The sequence below is a fragment of the Oncorhynchus mykiss genome, chromosome 5 (assembly GCF_057628025.1).
Source record: "Oncorhynchus mykiss isolate SJ-2025 chromosome 5, ASM5762802v1, whole genome shotgun sequence".
Classification (NCBI taxonomy): domain Eukaryota; kingdom Metazoa; phylum Chordata; class Actinopteri; order Salmoniformes; family Salmonidae; genus Oncorhynchus; species Oncorhynchus mykiss.
Genome location: NC_143026.1, coordinates 89832122 through 89852349, shown reverse-complemented (window position 1 = coordinate 89852349; position 20228 = coordinate 89832122). Strand labels below are relative to the sequence as shown.

The 20228-nt window shown below is 45.9% G+C and overlaps 1 protein-coding gene across 50 annotated transcripts in view; it reads right to left on the bottom strand.

Annotated features, from left to right (window-relative positions):
- Positions 1-20228, bottom strand: part of LOC110524815 (discs large homolog 1-like protein) — a 299597-nt gene that overhangs the window by 98588 nt on the left and 180781 nt on the right. For 25 of the 50 annotated variants that reach the window (XM_090236284.1, XM_036978822.2, XM_036978812.2 and 22 more), the window contains 3 exons: positions 14665-14718; positions 2287-2337; positions 528-652 (listed from right to left, as the gene is read on the bottom strand). In XM_090236284.1, coding sequence (XP_090092410.1) covers positions 528-652; positions 2287-2337; positions 14665-14718 — 230 coding nt within the window. Of the gene's footprint in view, positions 1-527; positions 653-2286; positions 2338-14664; positions 14719-14886; positions 15114-15255; positions 15379-20228 lie in introns of those variants that run through there. The other 25 variants (XM_036978809.2, XM_090236282.1, XM_036978806.2 and 22 more) reach the window with 3 other exon arrangements.

The window sequence follows — 20228 nt, the reverse complement described above, 5'->3', positions numbered from 1 at the left end:
AGAAAAGTCATGAAAAGAGGCATGAGTGAAGCTAGGTGGTGAGAACGCTCTGGTGCAGGCAATGTAGAAAAGTCATGAAAAGAGGCATGAGTGAAGCTAGGTGGTGAGAACGCTCTGGTGCAGGCAATGTAGAAAAGTCATGAAAAGTCTTTGGACATGTATTCATTTTAAACGTAGTTTTGTAATTGACAAAAAAAAAAAGCAAACCAGAAAAATGCATTTGACAAAAGATTGTTTTTGCTGTGAGCAAATGGGGTAACCTAGGTAACCACAGGTTGCCCCCCCCCCCCCTCTCCCTCGGGCCGCGACGTTCCATTTAATACTGACTGGGACGTTGGAATCATTCCTCTAAAACTGTCCGGCTAACAAACATAGTGTGAATTTATCTGCGTTCTATCTTATAACAGCAGCACCAAACCACGGGTTGACCATCTCCCTGACCAAAATGGCTGACGTTTCTCCCATCGTAGGAAGGTTCATGTCCACTCCAGTGTTGTCATTCCTAATCCTATGATGACGGTACACACCTGAGACGTTCGTCCTGAGCTGCAGCTCCCCCAGGGATAATCTTGGTGATGAAGATACTGGGGTCTTCGCCGATGTGGGGGTTATCTGTCCCCCCTGCAATACTGAAGCCCAACCCAGAGTTACCCTACAACGAGGGGCAGAAGATCGAAACGGGGTTTGGTTCAGATCAACTGTTATGTCATATAAAGCCATATGTTCAACATACAGTATATAGTTGCATTACAATGTTATCACGATGTGCTCTACAGTACAGCATTAAGTATACTGTTCATTCAAATATAATAATCAAGTATTCCATCATTTCTAGTCATAATTTGATCCTGCTGTATAGCCTTATGAGTACATCCCCACTTCAAATACTGACACATTCAGACTGCATTATACGGAGTGTATTATACTCCGTAGTTAGGACCCATTTCAATGTAAATGTCTGAGTATGGCTGGAGGGGGGGGGGGGGGGTTATATGTGTAATGGGAGCTATGTATGGCTGGAGGGGGGAAGTGGCAGTGTAATGTAGTGTCTATTATAGGGCAGTAGTATAGGGCCCGGCTATATAGCCTTAACTAAGGCTCAGTGTGTGCTTGTGGTTGGGGGCGGTGTGCGTGTCTCTGTGACAGAATAGTGCATTGTGTCTTAATGTAGAGTGAGTGATGCAATCGCACATAGTCACATGAATCAGGTCAGGAAGAGAAGAGGGAAGGGAAGAGGGAAGAGGAGAGGGAAGAGGAGAGGGAAGAGAAGAGGGAAGAGGAGAGGGAAGAGGAGAGGGAAGAGAAGAGGGAAGAGAAGAGGGAAGAGGAGAGGGAAGAGAGGGAAGAGGAGAGGAGAGGAAAGAGGGAAGAGGAGAGGGAAGAGGAGAGGGAAGAGGGAAGGGAAGAGGGAAGAGGAGAGGGAAGAGGAGAGGGAAGAGGAGAGGGAAGAGGAGAGGGAAGGGAAGAGGGAAGAGGAGAGGGAAGGGAAGAGGGAAGAGAAGAGGGAAGAGAAGAGAAGAGGGAAGAGGAGAGGAAAGAGAGAGGGAAGAGGGAAGGAGGAGAGGGAAGAGGAGAGGGAAGAGGAGAGGGAAGAGGAGAGGGAAGAGGAGAGGGAAGAGGAGAGGGAAGAGGAGAGGGAAGAGGAGAGGGAAGAAAGAGGAGAAGGAAGAGAAGAGGAGAGGGAAGAGAAGAGGGAAGAGGAGAGGGAAGAGGAGAGGGAAGAGGAGAGGGAAGAGAAGAGGGAAGGGAAGAGGGAAGAGAAGAGGGAAGAGAAGAGGGAAGAGGAGAGGGAAGAGGAGAGGGAAGAGGAGAGGGAAGAGGGAAGGGAAGAGAGGGAAGGAGGAGAGGGAAGAGGAGAGGGAAGAGGAGAGGGAAGAGAGGAGAGCCCTGTAGCTGCAGGCAGACACAGAACCAGTTTCCTTCTCCTCTCTCTGCTCTCCCTCCTCTTCTCCCTATTTTCCCTCCATTCCTCCCTGCTCTCGCTCCTCTCCCTCCTCCATGACACACAGCATTACATCATATAGTAAGACAGAGCCCTGCACCACTATGTAAAGTTTCTTTTTTAAAACATTATCAACTGAAAATAATTATAGCTAGGTAAAAATAGAAATATCTTGCATGGTTTTTAACCTTTTTACAAGAACATCTTCATTCAAATGTTAACCTTTAGATACAAATTGAAACCTTCAATTTATTTAAAACCCCTAAGTGTTAAAGGTTGTTTAATGGAAAGGAGAACCATGGATGACGGGTTTAAAAGGAGACGTGATGTTCCCTCTTACTTACCCGTTCCAGTGTGATCTCATCATATTCATAATCAGCTTCAGATCCATTCGCCTGAAAGACAACACGCAAGACATCAGCCAATCATCATCGGGGGGTGGGGGGGGATCATAAAGAGAGCCGTCTACATCGGCCCAGGAGAGGGTGCCTATACTGGAAACATGAAACATGTGACGATTGAAAGATCAAACCGTCTCGCCCACCAGATGTCTCATTTGAATTACCTATTCCTCCTCAAAACCCAAACTGAAGATGTTAAAGAAAGAGGTGTGAGGGACTATACTGTATCTACAACAAAACAGTGGCTGTGTGAGATCAGAGCAGAGCCCCCCCCTCCCTCAGTAGCAGCCTTATAAAGGGCAGCACAGGCTGGCTATCAATGTGAAAATCCCCTCTGCTCTGTGGGGAATACTGCAGCAATGTACGGCAGCAGGGCTTTCTGAGCAGAGCACAGCGCTAATGCTGTCGTCTTGTGTGGCGCGAGGGGATAATCTCCACAGGATTAGAGGTGATAGGCGTGTTGGGAGAGAGAGGATGACAGCAGGACTGCTCTGTCCCCGCCCAACACACATACAGTAACCATAACCACCAGCCATGTAGGGGGTTAACATTATTTTATTTTAGAAATATTAAAAGTGGGTAAACTATAAACTTTAGTTGGTGATCGAAGATAATACGAACAACCACTGATATGAACCAAAAACACATGACATTTTAAAAACTATTATTTGATTGTAATTTTCATGCAGGTTTATTGAGAAAGCCCAATGCAATTTTATGTACTTCAGAATTACACAAAACGCACGTCAGATCATCCGTCCCAAAATAGTTCATTTGGACTGGACACTTTCACGTACATTAGTTTTCACACCCCTGAGTCAATTACATGTTAGAATCACCTCTGGCAGCTGTGAGTCTTTCTGGGTAAGTCTCTAAGAGCTTTGCACCGGCTGGATTGTACAATACCGTAGTATTTGGCCATTATTCTTTTAAAAGATTTTTCAAACTCTGTCAAGTTGGTTGCTGATCATTGCTAGACAACCATTTCCAAGTCTTGCCATAGATTTTCAAGCCGATTTAAGTCAAAACTAACTAGACCACTCAGGAACATTTAATGTTGTCTTGGTAACCAACCAGTGTAGATATGGCTTTGAGTTTTAGGTTATTGTCCTGCCGAAAGGGTGAATTTGTCTCCCAGTGTCTGTTGGGAAGGATTTTGCCTGTGCTTTCCTCTATTCCATTTATTTTTATCCTAAAAAACTCCCTAGTCGATGACAAGCATACCCATAGCATGATGCAGCCACCACCATGCTTGAAAATATGAATGAATGAGTGGCACTCAGTGATATGTTGTCTTAGATTTGCCCCAAATTATAACGCTGTTTATTCAGGACATAAAGTTGATTTCTTTGTCACATCTTTTTCACTTTTACTTTAGTGCCTTATTGTAAAACAGGATGCATGCTGGGTAATATGTATATTCTGTACAGGCTTCCTCCTTTTCACTCTCAATTAGGTTAGTATTGTGGATAGGGCTGACCTCATTTAGTCGACTGGACAATTGTTTGGTCGATAGGCTGTTGGTCGACAGATTTATTTTGTAGAACAGTGGCAAATATATACATTTTTTAAAAAGTATGGCACACGAGACACCAGTAGTACATTTACCGTTAATTCCCTTAATTTCTTATGTGTGTTTGTTTACGGTAAAATAAATTAGCAAAACGTTATAAAAAACTGTTTTTGTTCTGTCATTATGGGGTATTGTGATGTCATGATGGGGTATTGTGATGTCATTATGGGGTATTGTGATGTCATGATGGGGTATTGTGATGTCATTATGGTGTATTGTGATGTCATTATGGTGTATTGTGATGTCATTATGGGGTATTGTGTGTAGATTGATGTGGGGCGTATTTTATTTAATGCATTTTAGAAAAAGGCTGTAATGTAACAACATGTGGAAAAATTCAAAAGGTCTGAATACTACCACCACCACCACTGATACTACCACCACCACCACTAATACTACTACCACTAATACTACCACTGATACTACTACCACTAATACTACCACCACTAATACTACTACCACCACCACTGATACTACTACCACCACCACCACTAATACTACTACCACTAATACTACCACTGATACTACTACCACTAATACTACTACCACCACCACTGATACTACCACCACCACCACTAATACTACTACCACGAATACTACCACTGATACTACTACCACTAATACTACTACCACCACCACTGATACTACCACCACCACCACTAATACTACTAATACTACTACCACTAATACTACAACTGATACTACTACCACTAATACTACTACCACCACCACTGATACTACCACCACCACCACCACTAATACTACTAATACTACTACCACTAATACTACCACTGATACTACTACCACTAATACTACCACCACTAATACTACTACCACCACCACCACTAATACTACTACCACTAATACTACCACTGATACTACTAACACTAATACTACTACCACCACCACCACCACTAATACTACTACCACCACCACCACCACTAATACTACTACCACTAATACTACCACTGATACTACTAACACTAATACTACTACCACCACCACCACCACTAATACTACTACCACCACCACCACTAATACTACTACCACCACCACTGATACTACTACCACCACCACTGATACTACTACCACTAATACTACCACTGATACTACTAACACTAATACTACTACCACCACCACCACCACTAATACTACTACCACCACCACCACTAATACTACTACCACCACCACTGATACTACTACCACCACCACTGATACTACTACCACCACCACCACTAATACTACTACCACTAATACAACCACTGATACTATTACCACTAATACTACTACCACCACCACTGATACTACTACCACCACCACTAATACTACTACCACTAATACTACCACTGATACTACTACCACTAATACTACTACCACCACCACTGATACTACCACCACCACCACTAATACTACTACCACGAATACTACCACTGATACTACTACCACTAATACTACTACCACCACCACTGATACTACCACCACCACCACTAATACTACTACCACCACCACTACTAATAATACGTGCTTCTACACCTGCATTGCTTGCTGTTTGGGGATTTAGGCTGGGTTTCTGTACAGCACTTTGAGATATCAGCTGATGTACGAAGGGCTATATAAATACATTTGATTTGATACTACCACCACCACCACTACTAATACCACCACTAATACTACTACCACCACCACTAATACTACTACCACCACCACAAATACTACTACCACCACCACCACCACCACCACTAATACTACTACCACCACCACTAATACTACTACCACCACTAATACTACTACCACCACCACCACTAATACTACTACCACCACCACCACTAATACTACTACCACCACCACTAATACTACTACCACCACCACTAATACTACTACCACCACCACCACTAATACTACTAATACTACTACCACTAATACTACCACCACTAATACTACTACCACCACACTACCATACTACTTCTACTAATACTACTACCCTTACCAACGGTCGTCTCAGAGGTGTGTAGACATTTTAAAATGGTCTGGCGGTCGTCTCAGAGATGGGTAGCCATGTTAGAATGGTCTGCCGGTCGTCTCAGAGACGGGTGGCCATGTTAAAATGGTCTGACGGTCGTCTCAGAGACGGGTGGCCATGTTAAAATGGTCTGGCGGTCGTCTCAGAGACGGGTGGCCATGTTAAAATGGTCTGGCGGTCGTCTCAGAGACGGGTGGCCATGTTAGAATGGTCTGTCACCTCTCTGTATCTGTGGATTAGCTTTAACTCCACCCCATCAGTCTTAATGATGAGTAGATCAGAATAGGTGAATCAGGTGTAATTGCGCTGGGCGTTAAGAGACAGTATTTCTGGGACACCAGTCTCTAACTTTAGTGGTGGGATTCACAGATCTGGCATTAACGTACTGTAGGCTAACACTGCTGTGGAACGTTCACAAGCCATGTAACAACAGTGTGTCTTCATTAAGGCAGCAGTAGATTCACATTTATGTCTAATGTCTACCACAGGGGTGTCCAACCCGGTTCCTGGAGAGCTACCCTCCTGTAGGTTTTCACTCCAACCCCAGTTGTAACTAACCTGGTTCGGTTTATCAACCAGCTAATTATTACAATCAGGTGTGCTAGATTATGGTTGGAGTGAAAACCTACAGGATGGTATCTCTTCAGGAACAGGGCTGGACAGCCCTGGTCTACCATCTCTCTCTCACCTTGTTCACTCTCCCCTCCCTCCTCTGCCTGGCTCCCTCTCTCTATTTCTCCCCTGTCCTCTCCCTATCTTTCCCTCTCTCTTGCTCACTCTCCCCTCCCTCCTCTGCCTGCCTCCCTCTCTATTTCTCCCCTGTCCTCTCCCTTTCTTTCCCTCTCACCTTGCTCACTCTCCCCTCCCTCCTCTGCCTGCCTCCCTCTCTCTATTTCTCCCCTGTCCTCTCCCTTTCTTTCCCTCTCACCTTGCTCATTCTCCCCTCCCTCCTCTGCCTGCCTCCCTCTCTCTATTTCTCCCCTGTCCTCTCCCTATCTTTCCCTCTCTCTTGCTCACTCTCCTCTCCATGTCTCCTCTCCCTCCCTCTATTTCTCGCTCTCCTCTGACTCCCTCCTGCTCTCCCCCCTCCCGCTCTCTCCTCTCCCTCCCCGTCTTTTTCTCCCTCTCTCTCTCCCTCCCCTCTCTCCCTCCCCTCTCTCCCTCCCCTGCTCTCCCTCCCCTGCTCTCCCTCCGCCGCTCTCCCTCCCTCTCTCCGCCCCCCTCTCTCCCTCCGCCCCCCTCTCTCCCTCCGCCCCCCTCTCTCCCTCCGCCCCCCTCTCTCCCTCTGCCCCCCTCTCTCCCTCTGCCCCCCTCCCTCTTTCTCCCCCCCCCCCCCCCTCTCTCTCCGCCAGGGTAGCCATACAGGGCCCAAATTAGGATCAATCTGAGATACTTTTTTATTCACCCCAGTGTCGTAGGTTCTAGAATGACCCGTGTAGAGTGATTGCAGCATGACAGTTTGGTTAAATAGCAAAGACAGGAATAAAATAAATCGGCAAAACAATACATTCCCGAGTGGCGCAGCGGTCTGAGGCACTGCATCTCAGTGCTAGAGGCGTCACTACAGTCCCTGGTTCGAATCCAGGCTGTATCACATCTGGCCGTGATTGGGAGTCCCGTAGGGCAGCGCACAATTGGCCCAGCGTCGTCTGGCTTTGGACGGAGTAAAGGGAAAGGGGGATACCTAGTCAGTTGGACAACTGAAGTGCCTTCCGCATTTAACCCAACCCCTCTGAATCAGAAGGGGGCTTGCCTTAAATTGACATCCGCATCTTTGGCGCACGGGGCAGAACAACATATTTTTACCTTCTCGGCTCAAGGATTCGATACAGCAACCTTTCGGTTACTGGTCCAACACTCTGAATTTGAATTTGTTCTTAACCGACTTGCCGAGTTAAATAAATGAAATACAGACAGACAGACACAGACAGACACACACTGCTGGGAAGGGATTAGAGGTCATTAATAAAAGTTGCATTAGGAAAATAAATAGACACCCAACAATTAATCTCCCAACCAACCCCAGAATGCCAAAGTGTTACACAAGGCCCTGTCCCTGATTTGGGCTATTTGAGTGTGATCCTGTAACCCAGGCTTTAAGCTCCCTGATGGGACTCTAAGGCCTTTAAATACCAAATGCCTTCCTATCCTATCACCCAGACTGACCACAGGGGCTGGCCCCCTCACTACACTACAGTACCAGACTGACCACAGGGGCTGGCCCCCTCACTAGACACTGCAGTACCAGACTGACCACAGGGGCTGGCCTCCTCACTACAGTAGACACCGTAGTACCAGACTGGCCACAGGGGCTGGCCCCCTCACTACACTAGACACCGTAGTACCAGACTGGCCACAGGGGCTGGCCCCCTCACTACACTAGATACCGTAGTACCAGACTGGCCACAGGGGCTGGCCCCCTCACTACACACGGTAGTACCAGACACAGATATAGGGGCTGGCCCCCTCACTACACACTGTAGTACCAGATACAGATATAGGGGCTGGCCCCCTCACTAGACACCGTAGTAGCAGACACAGATATAGGGGCTGGCCACCTCACTAGACACCGTAGTAGCAGACACAGATATAGGGGCTGGCCCCCTCACTAGACACCGTAGTAGCAGACACAGATATAGGGGCTGGCCCCCTCACTAGACACCGTGGTAGCAGACACAGATATAGGGGCTGGCCCCCCTCACTACACACTGTAGTACCAGATACAGATATAGGGGCTGGCCCCCTCACTAGACACCGTAGTACCAGACACAGATATAGGGGCTGGCCCCCTCACTAGACACCGTAGTACCAGACACAGATATAGGGGCTGGCCCCCTCACTAGACTCCATAGTACCAGACACAGATATAGGGGCTGGTCCCCTCACTAGACTCCATAGTACCAGACACAGATATAGGGGCTGCCCCCCTCACTAGACTCCGTAGTACCAGACACAGATATAGGGGCTGGCCCCCTCACTAGACACCGTAGTACCAGACACAGATATAGGGGCTGGTCCCCTCACTAGACTCCATAGTACCAGACACAGATATAGGGGCTGGCCCCATCACTAGACTCCGTAGTAGACACAGATATAGGGGCTGGCCCCCTCACTACACACGGTAGTACCAGACACAGATATAGGGGCTGGCCCCCTCACTACACACTGTAGTACCAGATACAGATATAGGGGCTGGCCCCCTCACTAGACACCGTAGTACCAGACACAGATATAGGGGCTGGTCCCCTCACTAGACTCCGTAGTACCAGACACAGATATAGGGGCTGGCCCCCTCACTAGACTCCGTAGTACCAGACACAGATATAGGGGCTGGCCCCCTCACTAGACTCCGTAGTACCAGAAACAGATATAGGGGCTGGCCCCCTCACTAGACACCGTAGTACCAGACACAGATATAGGGGCTGGCCCCCTCACTAGACTCCGTGGTACCAGACACAGATATAGGGTCTGGCCCCCTCACTAGACTCCGTAGTACCAGACACAGATATAGGGGCTGGCCCCCTCACTAGACTCCGTAGTACCAGACACAGATATAGAGTCTGGCCCCCTCACTAGACTTCGTAGTACCAGACACAGATATAGGGGCTGGCCCCCTCACTAGACACCGTAGTACCAGACACAGATATAGGGGCTGGCCCCCTCACTAGACTCCGTAGTACCAGACACAGATATAGGGGCTGGCCCCCTCACTAGACTCCGTAGTACCAGACACAGATATAGGGGCTGGCCCCCTCACTAGACTCCGTAGTACCAGACACAGATATAGGGGCTGGCCCCCTCACTAGACTTCGTAGTACCAGACACAGATATAGGGGCTGGCCCCCTCACTAGACTCCGTAGTACCAGACACAGATATAGGGGCTGGCCCCCTCACTAGACTCCGTAGTACCAGACACAGATATAGGGGCTGGCCCCCTCACTAGACTCCGTAGTACCAGACACAGATATAGGGGCTGGCCCCCTCACTAGACTCCGTAGTACCAGACACACCGTAGTACCAGACACAGATATAGGGGCTGGCCCCCTCACTAGACTCTGTAGTACCAGACACAGATATAGGGGCTGGCCCCCTCACTAGACTCCGTAGTACCAGACACAGATATAGGGGCTGGCCCCCTCACTAGACACCGTAGTACCAGACACAGATATAGGGGCTGGCCCCCTCACTAGACTCCGTAGTACCAGACACAGATATAGGGGCTGGCCCCCTCACTAGACTTCGTAGTACCAGACACAGATATAGGGGCTGGCCCCCTCACTAGACTCCGTAGTACCAGACACAGATATAGGGGCTGGCCCCCTCACTAGACTTCGTAGTACCAGACACAGATATAGGGGCTGGCCCCCTCACTAGACTCCGTAGTACCAGACACAGATATAGGGGCTGGCCCCCTCACTAGACACCGTAGTACCAGACACAGATATAGGGGCTGGCCCCCTCACTAGACTCCGTAGTACCAAACACAGATATAGGGGCTGGCCCCTTCACTAGACTCCGTAGTACCAGACACAGATATAGGGGCTGGCCCCCTCACTAGACTCCGTAGTACCAGACACAGATATAGGGGCTGGCCCCCTCACTAGAGACCGTAGTACCAGACACAGATATAGGGGCTGGCCCCCTCACTAGACACCGTAGTACCAGACACAGATATAGGGGCTGGCCCCCTCACTAGACACCGTAGTACCAGACACAGATATAGGGGCTGGCCCCCTCACTAGACACCGTAGTACCAGACACAGATATAGGGGCTGGCCCCCTCACTAGACTCCGTAGTACCAGACACAGATATAGGGGCTGGCCCCCTCACTAGACTCCGTAGTACCAGACACAGATATAGGGGCTGGCCCCCTCACTAGACACCGTAGTACCAGACACAGATATAGGGGCTGGCCCCCTCACTAGACACCGTAGTACCAGACACAGATATAGGGGCGAGAGAGATGAGAATAGGGATAGTAAAGGTTTCCATATACTTATCGCAGTTAGTTTGTTTTAGAGCAACGTTCACATGTTGGTAATTAGATACCTAGGGCTGTGGCGGTCATGAAATGTTGTCAGCTGGTGATTGTCAAGCAAATAACTGACGGTCTCATTTTAACTGACCGTTAATATATTCATATTATATTAATTAATTAATATAAACACATTTAGCATCTCCTGGCTTCCACACATAGCCTACGAGGCACTGATGAACATCTACATTTTAAAAAGTATAATAAATAAATGTATTATAGTCTACACCTTCACAATACATCCATTATTTATTTTAGACAGGTCTAAAGGAACATGATATGAAGAAAATCTAGTCTATTTCAGAAGAAAAGAATAGCATACTCTTGAGTTGTCCTCATGTTAGGTCCTGATCTGACTATGTCATATGGCTGTGGGCAACACTAGTTCATTTAGCAGACAAGATTTGCGTAGAATCCCGTGGCATTATTTTAGAGTATGAAGAATACAATTGAACAAAGCTGAATAAAATAGAAAGGATATTTTCTCCAAACAAATTTGAGGGAGTGCTCACATGCGGCTATTCTGTGTGGAGGTTAACAAAAAAACAGGTACTCCTATCGGCTTAATTTACAGTTATTAATGAAACTTCAGTTGTTCTACAAATGTTGGGCTATATGTTTAGATGTTTAATAAATTGAAAAAAGTTATACCCCTAATAGCTTCCCACATCTTGTCAAATCGAATCCACGAGCTGACAAAGTCCAAATCTGTCATTCTGCCCCTGAGCAAGGCAGTTAACCCATTGTTCCCAGGGCACCGAAGACATGAATGTTGATTAAGGCAGCCCCCCCCCTGCACCTCTCTGATTCAGAGGGGTTGGGTTAAATGTGGAAGACACATTTCAGTTGAAGGCGTCCAGTTGTGTAACTGATTAGTTATCTCCTTTTCCCTTTACCCCGGCCAAACCCAGACAACGCTGGGCCAATTTAGCTTCCCACATCTCCAAGTTGGTTAACTTCTTATCTACAAGCTAGCTAGCCTTTTAGCTTCCCACATCTCCAAGTTGGTTAACTTCTTATCTACAAGCTAGCTAGCCTTTTAGCATTCCAAATCTCCAAGTTGGTTAAACACTACAAGCTAGCTAGCCTTTTAGCTTTCCACATCTCCAAGTTGGTTAAACACTACAAGCTAGCTAGCCTTTTAGCTTTCCACATCTCCAAGTTGGTTAAACATTACAAGCTAGCTAGCCTTTCAGCTTTCCACATCTCCAAGTTGGTTAAACACTACAAGCTAGCTAGCCTTTCAGCTTTACACATCTCCTAGTTGGTTAACTTCTTATCTACAAGCTAGCTAGCCTGTTAGCTTCCCACATCTCCAAGTTGTTTAAACACTACAAGCTAGCTAGCCTTTTAGCTTTCCACATCTCCAAGTTGGTTAAACATTACAAGCTAGCTAGCCTTTCAGCTTCCCACATCTCCAAGTTGGTTAAACACTACAAGCTAGCTAGCCTTTTAGCTTTCCACATCTCCAAGTTGGTTAAACACTACAAGCTAGCTAGCCTTTTAGCTTCCCACATCTCCAAGTTGGTTAACTTCTTATCTACAAGCTAGCTAGCCTGTTAGCTTCCCACATCACCATGTGAAATTAAAATAATATGCCCTGGCAAATATTCGTATACTTGCTGGTGTAACCTACAACATTATCCCAATTTGATATTCTGATTTAATGTATTCACTACCATTTCAGCCAAAAATAGAATGGCATAATTTTTTTTTTGTCAATGAGAAAAAAAGAATGGCCTGTTTTTCTAAATCGCCTAAAATAATGTTATCACTACTAAACAAAATACCCTTTTGGAGAATTCTAATAAGTCTACAATGTTGCGGACCCTCTGCGGTATCAAGAATTGAATTGGAATTTATGAGCTGCATTGATCCTAACCCTGGTCGATACACACTCAAAGACAAGCTTCAAGTTGTATTAGTGGTAAACACTGTCCAATTAAAATGCTTACTTGCAGGTTCCTTCTCAACAACGTAACAAAATAAGAAATAAGAAAAGGTAAGAATACGAAAATAAAGTAAATGGCTAACGTCCCTACAATAATATATGTATTGGTTGAAGCTCAATGTTTTAAATTCTCCCTACCATCATAGCTAAGCCAATACGGGGCGGCAGGGTAGCCTAGTGGTTAGAGCGTTGCACTGGTAACTGGAAGGTTGTAAGTTCAAACCCCCGAGCTGACAAGGTACAACTCTGTCATTCTGCCCCTGAACAGGCAGTTAAACCCACTGTTCCTAGTCATTGAAAATAAGGATTTGTTCTTAACTGACTTGCCTAGTTAAATAAAGGTAATACAAATAAATACGACAACAATGTCGATGAAAGTTCACAAAAATCAACAGATCAAAGTTCACCCCCCCCCCCAGCTATTCCACTACTTTAAAACAGTAACAAGTCCTGGGCTTTAGATGGATGGCTATTTACTGGGAACAGCAGTATTAGGTGTGCTATTCATTGACCATTAGATTTAGCGGTGGGCTTACATGGGATGACGAGGAATACCTTGTATATTTCCCCCCCCAGTAGATTTATGCACAGAGACCAGACCACGCAGCATGATTTGGTTTGTAATCTCAATAAACATAATCTCAATGGAAGGCATTTCCCCAGCCCAGATTAAATACACTATTCTGGTAGCTTCAGTGAGCCTGGTTAATCTAACAGAATGTAATAATACATGTAAAATATACAGTACAATGTTGTTGCTGCATACAAAGATAGGTTCAGACAGAATAACATCTTTGATTTCTAGTTCTGGCTGGTAACACCGGTAAATAGATGACTTTTTTTTTTTTTTAACATGGTATTTCACTTTAACAGAAACTACGTTGTGCTATACAAATAAACACCAACAGGAGTCTACCACCAGGCCATCAGACAGCTGACCCCAGACCTGCACCTTAGAGGCCACCTGCACCTTAGAGGCCATACGACAGCTGACCAGCTGACCCCAGACCTGCACCTTAGAGGCCACCTGCACCTTTAGAGGCCATCTGCACTGAGTACCCAAATATCCAACCCTTTCACACAAACTTAGAAGCACACCCATAACACACACACACACACAAGGACACACACGCAAACACCCATGAACACACACAAGGACACACACGCAAACACCCATGAACACACACAAGAACACACACGCAAATACCCATAAAACACTCACACACACACACACACACACAAGGACACACACGCAAACACCCATAAACACACACAAGCACTCATGAACACGCACCCACACACAGTCAACGCTGCTGTTCAATGATCTACTATTTATTGTGCTGCGTGACCAAGTCACTACCCACTTAATACAGTCCATTATTACCATACTACTTCTTCTTTTACTTGCTATGTTTGACTTGACTCTATTGATGTTGACTGATGTACTGCATTGTTGAGGGAGATAGCACATCAGCATTTCACTGCACCTTGTATACCTGCTGGAAACGGTGTATGTGACAAATGAAATGAGATGTATTTAATTAAATTGATTTTAAATTTGAAAAGGATGGTTACACTGTATTTGTAGTCTGTTACTTCCCGGTGTTTATCCTTTATTGTCATTAACACGGTGACATGATCATTACATTACAGTTCTCTAATAACCATGGTTTATTTGGGGCTCAGTTCAGTGTGTGTGTGTGTGTGTGTGTGTGTGTGTGTAAAGAAATGCAGACTTACGTATGGGGGGCTGTCCAAGCTGTCTGTGTTGACCACCACAGGAGGTGGGTTTGCCTGCAACAGAAAAGCACAAAAATTAACTCAGTTTTGGTTCTAAAAAATATTAAATGATAAAATAAAATACAAAAATTCACCTCGCGATTCCCCTGTAAGTACATTACAAAAGCTAAACACAAAACAACAACAACAGAAATCACAAAGTTACAAAAAATAATAACTTACTCTCCGCATGTTTTGGTACAACATTATGAAAGCATCGGTTAGAGATCACCACGGCAACATGACACTCTTCTATTGCAGAATATTAACTCCTGAAGCCTACAGCTGTGGCGTTGCTATGGCGTTGACCCAAACATCCCCAACTACATGGTTAATAACAGACAATTCCCTCCAGGATCCCTTGGTCTTCACTGGGCTTGTCTCTCCTCTCCTACAGGTCCTGAGGTTACAAAACAACCACCCCAACTAGCAAGTCCCTCCCTCAAAAAACAATAATCCTTTAAACTCCAGCACCAAAACAGAAGCAAAATGGGAGGTGTGTAAAAAAATAAATAAAGAGGAGAGGAGGGGAAATAGGGAAGAGAGGATGACCTGTGACGTGGGTGACGCGGGTGCAGGCAGAGAGGAGGGTGGAGAGATGACAGGAGTGGTCTCGGCTGGGATGGGGATCACAGGGATTATGGGTACGGGGGGCGGGACCACCACATCTGGCTGCTAAACAATGGCAATGGAGGTCAAGGGTCAGGGTAAAACACACAGGCAAGAATACACACACTGTGCAACACAACACTGATGCAGTAACACACAATGATATATCTACATGCTGAACGGGAAGAAGGGAGGGAGGAAGGGAGAGAGAGAGGAGAGAGAGAGAGAGAGAGAGAGAGAGAGAGAGAGAGAGAGAGAGAGAGAGAGAGAGAGAGAGAGAGAGAGAGAGAGAGAGAGAGAGAGAGAGAGAGAGAGAGAGAGAGAGAGAGAGAGAGAGAGAGAGAGAGAGAGAGAGAGAGAGAGAGAGAGAGAGAGAGAGAGAGAGAGAGAGAGAGAGAGAGAGAGAGAGGAGAGAGAGAGAGAAAGGCACGTGAGTAAGTGAGAGAGAAAGAGATATTGAAAGAGAAAGTGAGAGAGAGGAATCGAGAAAGATTGAGTGAGAGAGAGGAATCGAGAAAGATTGAGTGAGAGAGAGGAATCGAGAAAGATTGAGTGAGAGAGAGGAATCGAGAAAGATTGAGAGAGAGAAAACAAGTGAGAGAAAGCAAATATGGTAATGTTCTAAACTGAATTATGATAATGTGGTAGTGAGGGAGGATTGTCTGGCAGTGGCAGCTGCTGAGGGCTCTAATGTGTGTAGATTATAGAGAGGGGGGATGAGAGGAGAAAATAGAAAGAGAGAGAGAGAGAGAGAGAGAGAGAGAGGAGGGAGGGGCTCAACCCCGCAGTATCAGAAAGGCTGTTAAAGTTTGGGGATTTGGCGTGTTGCTCGTGAGACTATCCAGGCAGGATTTACTATTATGTTATTGACGGAGTACTGAGAACGATGTGAACATTCCTTTAGGGTGAAATATGCAGATCGCCTTAAACGTATTTGGTGTTTGAGGAACATTTAGGTAAACAGGTTTCTCTTCTCAAGATAAAAAAGGAAAAGAGATTTAGTATATTCAAACGCTAAGCCAGGATACTATGGACATGCATAGATATAATTCAATTCCAACAGGTACTTAACGTGTTGAGGAACAAGTCCATTAGACCTTATAGAATAGGGGTATTCAACTCTACGACCCTACGAGGTATGGGCTACTGCTGGTTCTGTTATGCAGGATCATTCATTGGTTCAAATCAGTCCCTGACTAGAAAAAAAAGCAGTGGAACTGGCTACGAGTTCCAGAATTTAATTTGAGGGTTCTAGAACATCAACAGTCACACGTAGGAAAGCAAGAAGAGACGCTCCTATATAAAAACAAGGCCGTTCCATCCTCAGCACTCATACTCTGAGACGCTTGGTGAGTACGGACCCAAAAGCTACCATGTGCTCCTCTCCAGCCTATCAATGTAAACAACACTCATTGACAGTTTTCCTCAGTGGACCCAATGTTAGTCTGATCTGGTGGCTCCATTGACAGAAGTGGCCGTGCTTTAGCTGTACATTAACCCAGAATGACACTGATGAGTGGAGCTTTTAGTGTTATTCTTTACACACACACGGACACGCACACACACACACACACACACACACACACACACACACACAGGATCTTAATTCAAGCCAGTTTGATACAGCAGGAAAATAATCCTGCAGCAACAGGAAATGTGAATTTTATGTGGATTATAATTAATGGACTTTTTTCTAGGGGTTGGTACATTTTTCAGAAGGGAAAATCAAGTTTGAAATTTCAAAGTATAAATTGTAAACTTCAGAAGCCTTTTTTTAGGGTTTTACATTTCCTGCATTACAGGAAAGTTTTCGTTCAACAGGGGGATCAAATTAAGATCCTACATCTTCCGTACACACACAGCACTGATATCATCCTACATCATCATGGTGGTGTAAACACTGTAGCCTTCAATTCGCACATTATCTGAGGAGGGAACACAACTTGAGTTGAGGTGTGATGAGGGTGAATCATGCCGAAACACAAACTGATACACGTATTAACGGGACAAGAAAACAAATCAGATTTCCATAGCAACAGAGTGCTCCTTTTTCTCGTTGTCAAGTCCCTCAGTCGAGCACCTGATTTCCCATTGTTGTTTAACCCTTGTGTTATCTTAAGGGTAACCCCCCCCACACACACACACACACTATGTATAACAGCAGAGAAAACACCCTAAATTATATTTTTTTCAACTTGACATTTTATGAGTTTTCCTTGAGTGACCCTAACATTAGAAAAAGTGAAACATCACCTTTGTTCATAATTCCATGAAAGCTGTACACCACCAGGGTACGAAGATGGTCTTAGGGTCATTTTTGACCCAGCAGTTATAAAATAATTTACACACACACACACACACACACACACACACACACACACACACACACACACACACACACACACACACACACACACACACACAAAGACACACACAAACAAAGAAACACACACACACACAAACAAAGAAACACACACACGAGACATTGAGATTGTGTGCTACTGATTGAACTCAGACAAAACTAAAACGTTAATGTGCAGCATCTCCCCTCCACGACCCCTCCACGACCCCTCCACGACCCAAGTTCACAGACAAAAGAAACATCTTGAAAGCATTGTTTACTAATGGGGAATGCAGTCAGAGGTTATAAAGGTGCTGCAGATGACAGCCCCAGTTCTCTCTTTGCTGAAGCCATGAGTGCACGTTTCAGTGCCCAACAGGTCGTAGATCTGATTTTTTCAGACGTCCAGGAAGAACAAGCGAACAGTGATTTAGAAGAGGAGGTATCTGAAGAAGAAGATGGGGAAGAACCCAGAGCACGATGCATCATCTTCAGAGGGTTGGCACCCCCCCCTTGGGTTGTGCCGTGGCGGAGATCTTTGTGGGCTGTACTCGGCCTTGTCTCAGGATGGTAAATTGGTGGTTGAAGATATCCCTCTAGTGGTGTGGGGGCTGTGCTTTGGCAAAGTGGGTGGGGTTATATCCTTCCTGTTTGGCCCTGTCCAGGGTATCATCGGATGGGGCCACAGTGTCTCCTGACCCCTCCTGTCTCAGCCTCCAGTATTTATGCTGCAGTAATTTATGTGTCGAGGGGCTAGGGTCAGTCTGTTATATCTGGAGTACTTCTCCTGTCTTATCCGGTGTCCTGTGTGAATTTAAGTATGCTCTCTCTAATTCTCTTTCTTTCTTTCTCTCTCTCAGAGGTCCTGAGCCCTAGGACCATGCCTCAGGACTACCTGGCATGATGACTCCTTGCTGTCCCAAGTCCACCTGGCCGTGCTGCTGCTCCAGTTTCAACTGTTCTGCCTGTGATTATTATTATTTGACCATGCTGGTCATTTATGAACATTTGAACATCTTGGCCATGTTCTGTTATAATCTCCACCCGGCACAGCCAGAAGAGGACTGGCCACCCCACATAGCCTGGTTCCTCTCTAGGTTTCTTAATAGGTTTTGGCCTTTCTAGGGAGTTTTTCCGAGCCACCATGCTTCTACACCTGCATTGCTTGCTGTTTGGGGTTTTAGGCTGGGTTTCTGTACAGCACTTTGAGATATCAGCTGATGTACGAAGGGCTATATAAATACATTTGATTTTGATTTGAGATGAATAATAAATCCCCCAAGCTGAAAGAGAGACATTTTTGTCAAAGAACAGCAAAAAAGAACAGCAAAATAACACCATTGTCACCATATGACAGCCAGGGCAGGATGGCAGCACAAAATGTCATAAGGATGACCCCATGACCACCAAGACATGCAGTTGCCCATGCCCAGGACATCGCCTCAACATTCTACATATTCATCATTCACACCAGCCATCGAAAAAATCATCCTGGAGATGACAAATTTGGAGGGTTTCCATAAATATGGAGACAACAGGAAAAGGATGTATGAGATTGACCTGCGTGCCTACATAGGGCTGCTAATCTTAAGGGTGTGTATAGGTCCCGAGGCGAGGCTACATGTAGTCTCTGGGATGCAGAGAGTGGAAGGGGGTTTTCCGTGCCACGATGCCACTGGAAGTCTTTCACACTTTCTCAAGAATGCTACGATTTGCTAACCTTGAGTCAAGACCTGCAAGACGTGTGAGAGACAAACTGGAGGCCATAAGGCAGGTCTAGGAGGAGTGGGGGTAGCCATTAGAGAGGTCTGAGGGAAGTGGGTGGAGCATCTGACAACCATAAGAGAGGTCTGGGAGCAGTGGGAGGAGCATCTGACGACCATAAGAGAGGTCTGGGGGAAGTGGGTGGAGCCATAAGAGAGGTCTGGGAGAAGTGGGTGGAGCGTCTGCCGTACCTCTACAATCCTGGGCCTGAAGTAACAGTGGATGAGCAACTGGTTCCATTTAGAGGTACATTTTTATTTTCATATCTGTAATGTAAGTGATTTTCACTGTTCATTTTATTATGTATTGCTGTAGATCATTGATCAAGATCATTGATTTATGCGATTGTTTTTTAACACTGATACTAATTACTGATAGTAATCTCTTTTGTCAAAAGGTTGCTGTCCTTTCCGGCAGTATTTGCCCAGCAAGCCAACAAAGTATGGCATCCAGATATGGGTGGCCTGTGATGCATCTTCCAAGCGTAGCTGGATTGTGCAAGTCTACACAGGGGAGCCAACCAGTGGAGGCCCGGTGAAGAACCAGGGGATGAGGGCTGTGCTTGATGTGACAGATGGACTAAGGGGGCACAAAATCACGTGTGACAATTTCTTCACCTCTTATGAACTCAGCCAGCAGTTCCTGAAGAGGAAGATCGCCATGGTTGGCACAGTTAGAAAGAACAAGCCTGAGCTCCCCCCTGCACTCCTCACAACAAGGGGAAAAGAGGCCTTCTCATAAAAGGTTACCTTCACCCCCACCACCACTCTAGTTTCTTACCTCCCAAAGAGGAACAAGAATGTGGTCCTCC